At 31.4% G+C, this 10,325-nt stretch overlaps 1 protein-coding gene across 1 annotated transcript in view; it reads left to right on the top strand.

The window, feature by feature from the left end:
• Positions 1-9,892, top strand: part of NPHS1 (NPHS1 adhesion molecule, nephrin) — a 47,169-nt gene extending 37,277 nt beyond the window's left edge. The window contains exons 29-30 of the mRNA XM_073657558.1: positions 9,570-9,676; positions 9,751-9,892. Of these exons, the coding sequence (XP_073513659.1) occupies positions 9,570-9,676; positions 9,751-9,873 (230 nt within the window). The 3' untranslated portion in view covers positions 9,874-9,892. The remainder of the gene's footprint in view (positions 1-9,569; positions 9,677-9,750) is intronic.
• The last annotated feature ends 433 nt before the right edge of the window (positions 9,893-10,325 follow it).

Raw genomic sequence — 10,325 nt, forward strand, 5'->3', positions numbered from 1 at the left:
ATATTCTTGTACATAGGGGCAGTATTATAGTAGTTATATTCTTGTACATAGGGGGCAGTATTATAGTAGTTATATTCTTGTACATAGGGGACAGTATTATAGTAGTTATATTCTTGTACATAGGGGCAGTATTATAGTAGTTATATTCATGTACATAGGGGGCAGTATTATAGTAGTGATATTCTTGTACATAGGAGCAGTATTACAGTAGTTATATTCTTGTATATTGGAGGCAGTATTATAGTAGTTATATTCTTGTACATAGGAGCAGTATTATAGTAGTTATATTCTTGTACATAGGAGCAGTATTATAGTAGTTATATTCTTGTACATAGGGGCAGTATTATAGTAGTTATATTCATGTACATAGGGGGCAGTATTATAGTAGTGATATTCTTGTACATAGGAGCAGTATTATAGTAGTTATATTCTTGTATATCGGGGGCAGTATTATAGTAGTTATATTCTTGTACATAGGAGCAGTATTATAGTAGTTATATTCTTGTACATAGGAGCAGTATTATAGTAGTTATATTCTTGTACATAGGGGGCAGTATTATAGTAGTTATATTCTTGTACATAGGAGCAGTATTATAGTAGTTATATTCTTGTATATCGGGGGCAGTATTATAGTAGTTATATTCTTGTAAATAGGAGCAGTATTATAGTAGTTATATTCTTGTACACAGGAGCAGTATTATAGTAGTTATATCCTTGTACATAGGGGCAGTATTATAGTAGTTATATTCTTATACATAGGAGCAGTATTATAGTAGTTATATTCTTGTATATCGGGGGCAGTATTAAAGTAGTTATATTCTTGTACATAGGGGCAGTATTATAGTAGTTATATTCTTGTACACAGGGGCAGTATTATAGTAGTTATATTCTTGTACATAGGAGCAGTATTATAGTAGTTATATTCTTGTACACAGGGGCAGTATTATAGTAGTTATATTCTTGTACATAGGAGCAGTATTATAGTAGTTATATTCTTGTACATAGGAGCAGTATTATAATAGTTATATTCTTGTACACAGGGGGCAGTATTATAGTAGTTATATTCTTGTACATAGGAGCAGTATTATAGTAGTTATATTCTTGTACATAGGAGCAGTATTATAGTAGTTATATTCTTGTACATAGGAGCAGTATTACAGTTGTTATATTCTTGTACATAGGAGCAGTATTATAGTAGTTATATTCTTGTACATAGGGGGCAGTATTATAGTAGTTATATTCTTGTACATAGGGGCAGTATTATAGTAGTTATATTCTTGTACATAGGAGCAGTATTATAGTAGTTATATTCTTGTACATAGGAGCAGTATTATAGTAGTTATATTCTTGTACATAGAAGCAGTATTATAGTAGTTATATTCTTACATATAGGAGTAGTATTATAGTAGTTATATTCTTGTATATAGGAGCAGTATTATAGCAGTTATATTCTTGTACATAGAAGCAGTATTATAGTAGTTATATTCTTATACATAGGGGGCAGTATTATAGTAGTTATATTCTTGTACATAGGGGGCAGTATTATAGTAGTTATATCCTTGTACATAGGGGGCAGTATTATAGTAGTTATATTCTTTTACATAGGGGGCAGTATTATAGTAGTTATATTCTTGTACATAGGACCAGTATTACAGTAGTTATATTATTGTACATAGGGGCAGTATTATAGTAGTTATATTCCAGTACATAAGGAGCAGTATTATAGCAGTTATATTCTTGTACATAGGGGCAGTATTATAGTAGTTATATTCTTGTACATAGGGGCAGTAATATAGTAGTTATATTCATGTACATAGGAGACAGTATTATAGTAGTTATATTCTTGTACATAGGGGGCAGTATTATAGCAGTTATATTCTTGTACATAGGGCAGTATTATAGTAGTTATATTCTTGTACATAGGGGGCAGTATTATAGTAGTTATATTCTTGTACATAGGGGCAGTATTATAGTAGTTATATTCATGTACATAGGGGACAGTATTATAGCAGTTATATTCTTGTACATAGGGGCAGTATTATAGTAGTTATATTCTTGTACATAGGGGGCAGTATTATAGTAGTTATATTCTTGTACATAGGGGACAGTATTATAGTAGTTATATTCTTGTACATAGGGGCAGTATTATAGTAGTTATATTCATGTACATAGGGGGCAGTATTATAGTAGTGATATTCTTGTACATAGGAGCAGTATTATAGTAGTTATATTCTTGTATATTGGAGGCAGTATTATAGTAGTTATATTCTTGTACATAGGAGCAGTATTATAGTAGTTATATTCTTGTACATAGGAGCAGTATTATAGTAGTTATATTCTTGTACATAGGGGCAGTATTATAGTAGTTATATTCATGTACATAGGGGGCAGTATTATAGTAGTGATATTCTTGTACATAGGAGCAGTATTATAGTAGTTATATTCTTGTATATCGGGGGCAGTATTATAGTAGTTATATTCTTGTACATAGGAGCAGTATTATAGTAGTTATATTCTTGTACATAGGAGCAGTATTATAGTAGTTATATTCTTGTACATAGGGGGCAGTATTATAGTAGTTATATTCTTGTACATAGGAGCAGTATTATAGTAGTTATATTCTTGTATATCGGGGGCAGTATTATAGTAGTTATATTCTTGTAAATAGGAGCAGTATTATAGTAGTTATATTCTTGTACATAGGAGCAGTATTATAGTAGTTATATCCTTGTACATAGGGGCAGTATTATAGTAGTTATATTCTTATACATAGGAGCAGTATTATAGTAGTTATATTCTTGTATATCGGGGGCAGTATTAAAGTAGTTATATTCTTGTACATAGGGGCAGTATTATAGTAGTTATATTCTTGTACATAGGGGCAGTATTATAGTAGTTATATTCATGTACATAGGAGACAGTATTATAGTAGTTATATTCTTGTACATAGGGGGCAGTATTATAGCAGTTATATTCTTGCACATAGGGGCAGTATTTTAGTAGTTATATTCTTGTACATAGGGGGCAGTATTATAGTAGTTATATTCTTGTACATAGGGGCAGTATTATAGTAGTTATATTCATGTACATAGGGGACAGTATTATAGCAGTTATATTCTTGTACATAGGGGCAGTATTATAGTAGTTATATTCTTGTACATAGGGGGCAGTATTATAGTAGTTATATTCTTGTACATAGGGGACAGTATTATAGTAGTTATATTCTTGTACATAGGGGCAGTATTATAGTAGTTATATTCATGTACATAGGGGGCAGTATTATAGTAGTGATATTCTTGTACATAGGAGCAGTATTATAGTAGTTATATTCTTGTATATCGGAGGCAGTATTATAGTAGTTATATTCTTGTACATAGGAGCAGTATTATAGTAGTTATATTCTTGTACATAGGAGCAGTATTATAGTAGTTATATTCTTGTACATAGGGGCAGTATTATAGTAGTTATATTCATGTACATAGGGGGCAGTATTATAGTAGTGATATTCTTGTACATAGGAGCAGTATTATAGAAGTTATATTCTTGTATATCGGGGGCAGTATTATAGTAGTTATATTCTTGTACATAGGAGCAGTATTATAGTAGTTATATTCTTGTACATAGGAGCAGTATTATAGTAGTTATATTCTTGTACATAGGGGGCAGTATTATAGTAGTTATATTCTTGTACATAGGAGCAGTATTATAGTAGTTATATTCTTGTATATCGGGGGCAGTATTATAGTAGTTATATTCTTGTAAATAGGAGCAGTATTATAGTAGTTATATTCTTGTACATAGGAGCAGTATTATAGTAGTTATATCCTTGTACATAGGGGCAGTATTATAGTAGTTATATTCTTGTACATAGGAGCAGTATTATAGTAGTTATATTCTTGTATTTCGGGGGCAGTATTAAAGTAGTTATATTCTTGTACATAGGGGGCAGTATTATAGTAGTTATATTCTTGTACATAGGAGCAGTATTATAGTAGTTATATTCTTGTACATAAGAGCAGTCTTATAGTAGTTATATTCTTGTACATAGGGGGCAGTATTATAGTAGTTATATTCTTGTACATAGGAGCAGTATTATAGTAGTTATATTCTTGTACATAGGAGCAGTATTATAGTAGTTATATTCTTGTACATAGGGGGCAGTATTATAGTAGTTATATTCTTGTATATCGGGGCAGTATTATAGTAGTTATATTCTTGTATATCGGGGGCAGTATTATAGTAGTTATATTCTTGTACATAGGGGCAGTATTATAGTAGTTATATTCTTGTACATAGGGGCAGTGTTATTGTAGTTATATTCTTCTATATTGGGGGCAGTATTATAGTAGTTATATTTTTGTACATAGGGGGCAGTATTATAGTAATTATATTCTTATACATAGGGGCAGTGTTATAGTAGTTATATTCTTGTACATAAGAGCCGTGTTATAGTAGTTATATTCTTGTACATAGGGGCAGTATTATAGTAGTTATATTCTTGTACATAGGGGCAGTGTTATAGTAGTTATATTCCTGTATATAGGAGCAGTATTATAGTAGTTATATTCTTGTACATAGGAGCAGTATTATAGTAGTTATATTCTTGTACATAGTGGGCAGTATTATAGTAGTTATATTCTTTTACATAGGGGCAGTATTATTGTAGTTATATTATTGTATATCGGGGGCAGTATTATAGTAGTTATAGTCTTGTACATGGGGGCAGTATTATAGTAGTTTTATTCTTGTACATAGTGGGCAGTATTATAGTAGTTATATTCTTGTACATAGGAGCAGTATTATAGTAGTTATATTCTTGTGCATAGGGGGAGTATTATGGTAGTTATATTCTTTTACATAGGGGGAGTATTATTGTAGTTATATTCTTGTATATCGGGGGCAGTATTATTGTAGTTATATTCTTGTACATAGGGGCAGTGTTATAGTACTTATATTCCTGTACATAGGAGCAGTATTATAGTAGCTATATTCCTGTACATAGGAGCAGTATTATAGCAGTTATATTCTTGTATATAGTGGGCAGTATTATAGTAGTTATATTCTTGTACATAGGGGCAGTATTATTGTAGTTATATTCTTGTATATCGGCGGCAGTATTATAGTAGTTATATTCTTGTACATAGGAGCAGTATTATAGTAGTTATATTTTTGTACATAGGGGCAGTATTATAGTAGTTATATTCTTGTACATAGGGGAAGTATTATAGTAGTTATATTCATGTACATAGGGGGCAGTATTATATTAGTGATATTCTTGTACATAGGAGCAGTATTATGGTAGTTATATTCTTGTATATCGGGGGCAGTATTATAGTAGTTATATTCTTGTACATAGGAGCAGTATTATAGTAGTTATATTCTTGTACATAGAAGCAGTATTATAGTAGTTATATTCTTGTACATAGGGGGCAGTATTATAGTAGTTATATTCTTGTACATAGGAGCAGTATTATAGTAGTTATATTCTTGTATATCGGGGGCAGTATTATAATAGTTATATTCTTGTACATAGGAGCAGTATTATAGTAGTTATATTCTTGCACATAGGAGCAGTATTATAGTAGTTATATTCTTGTACATAGGGGCAGTATTATAGTAGTTATATTCTTGTACATAGGAGCAGTATTATAGTAGTTATATTCTTGTATATCGGGGGCAGTATTATAGTAGTTATATTCTTGTACATAGGGGGCAGTATTATAGTAGTTATATTCTTGTACATAGGAGCAGTATTATAGTAGTTATATTTTTGTACATAAGAGCAGTATTATAGTAGTTATATTCTTGGACATAGGGGGCAGTATTATAGTAGTTATATTCTTGTACATAGGAGCAGTATTATAGTAGTTATATTCTTGTATATCGGGGGCAGTATTATAGTAGTTATATTCTTGTACATAGGGGCAGTATAATAGTAGTTATATTCTTGTACATAGGGGCAGTATTATAGTAGTTATATTCTTGTACATAGGGGGCAGTATTATAGTAGTTATATTGTTATACATAGGGGCAGTGTTATAGTAGTTATATTCTTGTACATAGGAGCAGTATTATAGTAGTTATATTCTTGTACATAGGGGCAGTATTATAGTAGTTATATTCTTGTACATAGGAGCAGTATTATAGTAGTTATATTCTTGTACATAGGGGGTAGTATTATAGTAGTTATATTCTTGTACATAGGGGACAGTATTATAGTAGTTATATTCTTGTACATAGGAGCAGTATGATATTAGTTATATTCTTGTACATAGGAGCAGTATTATAGTAGTTATATTCTTGTACATAGGGTGCAGTATTATAGTTGTAATATTCTTGTACATAGGGGGCAGTATTATAGTAGTTATATTCTTGTACATAGGGGGCAGTATTATAGTAGTTATATTCTTGTACATAGGAGCAGTATTATAGTAGTTATATTCTTGTATATCGGGGGCAGTATTATAGTAGTTATATTCTTGTAAATAGGAGCAGTATTATAGTAGTTATATTCTTGTACATAGGAGCAGTATTATAGTAGTTATATCCTTGTACATAGGGGCAGTATTATAGTAGTTATATTCTTGTACATAGGAGCAGTATTATAGTAGTTATATTCTTGTATTTCGGGGGCAGTATTAAAGTAGTTATATTCTTGTACATAGGGGGCAGTATTATAGTAGTTATATTCTTGTACATAGGAGCAGTATTATAGTAGTTATATTCTTGTACATAAGAGCAGTATTATAGTAGTTATATTCTTGTACATAGGGGGCAGTATTATAGTAGTTATATTCTTGTACATAGGAGCAGTATTATAGTAGTTATATTCTTGTATATCGGGGGCAGTATTATAGTAGTTATATTCTTGTACATAGGGGCAGTATTATAGTAGTTATATTCTTGTACATAGGGGCAGTGTTATTGTAGTTATATTCTTCTATATTGGGGGCAGTATTATAGTAGTTATATTTTTGTACATAGGGGGCAGTATTATAGTAATTATATTCTTATACATAGGGGCAGTGTTATAGTAGTTATATTCTTGTACATAAGAGCCGTGTTATAGTAGTTATATTCTTGTACATAGGGGCAGTATTATAGTAGTTATATTCTTGTACATAGGGGCAGTATTATAGTAGTTATATTCTTGTACATAGGGGCAGTGTTATAGTAGTTATATTCCTGTATATAGGAGCAGTATTATAGTAGTTATATTCTTGTACATAGGAGCAGTATTATAGTAGTTATATTCTTGTACATAGGAGCAGTATCATAGTAGTTATATTCTTGTACATAGTGGGCAGTATTATAGTAGTTATATTCTTTTACATAGGGGCAGTATTATTGTAGTTATATTATTGTATATCGGGGGCAGTATTATAGTAGTTATAGTCTTGTACATGGGGGCAGTATTATAGTAGTTTTATTCTTGTACATAGTGGGCAGTATTATAGTAGTTATATTCTTGTACATAAGAGCAGCATTATAGTACTTATATTCTTGTGCATAGGGGGAGTATTATGGTAGTTATATTCTTTTACATAGGGGGAGTATTATTGTAGTTATATTCTTGTATATCGGGGGCAGTATTATTGTAGTTATATTCTTGTACATAGGGGCAGTGTTATAGTACTTATATTCCTGTACATAGGAGCAGTATTATAGTAGCTATATTCCTGTGCATAGGAGCAGTATTATAGCAGTTATATTCTTGTATATAGTGGGCAGTATTATAGTAGTTATATTCTTGTACATAGGAGCAGTATTATAGTAGTTATATTTTTGTACATAGGGGCAGTATTATAGTAGTTATATTCTTGTACATAGGGGAAGTATTATAGTAGTTATATTCATGTACATAGGGGGCAGTATTATATTAGTGATATTCTTGTACATAGGAGCAGTATTATAGTAGTTATATTCTTGTATATCGGGGTCAGTATTATAGTAGTTATATTCTTGTACATAGGAGCAGTATTATAGTAGTTATATTCTTGTACATAGGAGCAGTATTATAGTAGTTATATTCTTGTACATAGGGGGCAGTATTATAGTAGTTATATTCTTGTACATAGGAGCAGTATTATAGTAGTTATATTCTTGTACATAGGGGGCAGTATTATAGTAGTTATATTCTTGTACATAGGAGCAGTATTATAGTAGTTATATTTTTGTACATAAGAGCAGTATTATAGTAGTTATATTCTTGTACATAGGGGGCAGTATTATAGTAGTTATATTCTTGTACATAGGAGCAGTATTATAGTAGTTATATTCTTGTATATCGGGGGCAGTATTATAGTAGTTATATTCTTGTACATAGGGGCAGTATAATAGTAGTTATATTCTTGTACATAGGGGCAGTATTATAGTAGTTATATTCTTGTACATAGGGGGCAGTATTATAGTAGTTATATTGTTATACATAGGGGCAGTGTTATAGTAGTTATATTCTTGTACATAGGAGCAGTATTATAGTAGTTATATTCTTGTACATAGGGGCAGTATTATAGTAGTTATATTCTTGTACATAGGGGGCAGTATTATAGTAGTTATATTCTTGTACATAGGGGACAGTATTATAGTAGTTATATTCTTGTACATAGGAGCAGTATGATATTAGTTATATTCTTGTACATAGGAGCAGTATTATAGTAGTTATATTCTTGTACATAGGGTGCAGTATTATAGTTGTAATATTCTTGTACATAGGGGGCAGTATTATAGTAGTTATATTCTTGTATATCGGGGGCAGTATTATAATAGTTATATTCTTGTACATAGGAGCAGTATTATAGTAGTTATATTCTTGTACATAGGAGCAGTATTATAGTAGTTATATTCTTGTACATAGGGGACAGTATTATAGTAGTTATATTCTTGTACATAGGGGCAGTATTATAGAAGTTATATTCTTGTACATAGGGGCAGTAGTATAGTAGTTATATTCTTGTACATAGGGGCAGTATTATAGAAGTTATATTCTTGTACATAGGGGCAGTATTATAGCAGTTACATTCTTGTACATAGGGGCAGTATTATAGTAGTTATATTCTTGTAAATAGGGGCAGTATTATAGTAGTTATATTCTTGTACATAGGGAGAAGTATTATAGTAGTTATATTCTTGTACATAGGAGCAGTATTATAGTAGTTATATTCTTGTACATAGGGGGCAGTATTATAGTATTTATATTCTTGTACATAGGAGCAGTATTATAGTAGTTATATTCTTGTACATAGGAGCAGTATTATAGTAGTTATATTCGTGTACATAGAGGCAGTATTATAGTAGTTATATTCTTGTACATAGGGGGCAGTATTATAGTAGTTATTTTCTTGTACATAGGGGGCAGTATTATAGTAGTTATATTCTTGCACATAGGGGCAGTATTATAGTAGTTATATTCTTGTATATAGGGGCAGTATTATAGTATTTGTATTCTTGTATATAGGGGCAGTATTATAGTCGGTATATTTTGTACATAAGGGACTTTTTATGTCTGTTATAGTCATAAACACAATGTCTGAATTAATTCAAACCGGTAAACCCACTTCCTTCTGTAGATGTAGCGTATGAAGACTGGTACGGAGCTTCTGACCACCATGAATATGAGGAAGTTAGAGGAGAATACCCAACGTCCCACAGAACACAATGGCAGCCTGGAGCCGCAGTCAGTTACATGATTTTTATTCTTATTATCTCTTCTTGGTAATTAGATGGAGGTGACATCTTTGTGTTTTGCAGGACAGAGGAGAGCAGCCGTGGGATGGATACCAGGGACGAGGAGGCCGGGTATACGATGAACCAGACTTTTCACCATCTGCAACTTACGAGACGCCTTACGGGGGACAGGGACATTTAGTGTGAAATATAATGTTTTTTTCATACTCAATAAGTTCTATATTAAATATTTGCTCTTTATTATCCATGTATCAAAAGTTTGAGTTTGGTTTTAATTTATTTTCTCAAGTAAGTCCCATTTGTGCAAATCGATGATCAGGTCTCTTGTACAACAGCAGATGGGATAATACACAGAAATAAAATGTAAATTATCAGATTGTAATTGTACAGAATCGCTTAAGAAATATAGATTTATCCTTTCTTTTTTATAAAGGGGCGGTTTGAAGAATTTTGGTAAACTTTGTTTAGAAAAAAATAATCTGCAGCAGAAAAGAAAAATCATTTTTGGTGATTGTCGTGGACTTGGATGAATAAACAGCACTGGTAACAAAAGTTTATTACTACGGCGAATGGAGTTTGATAGTAACTCATTCTGAAGTTTACTATGTACTGTGATGCATAGAGGATGTAGAAGACGA

Source organism: Phyllobates terribilis, unplaced genomic scaffold (genome assembly GCF_046119375.1).
Source record: "Phyllobates terribilis strain yellow unplaced genomic scaffold, ASM4611937v1 Scaffold_12__6_contigs__length_324123572, whole genome shotgun sequence".
Taxonomy (NCBI): Eukaryota; Metazoa; Chordata; class Amphibia; order Anura; family Dendrobatidae; genus Phyllobates; species Phyllobates terribilis.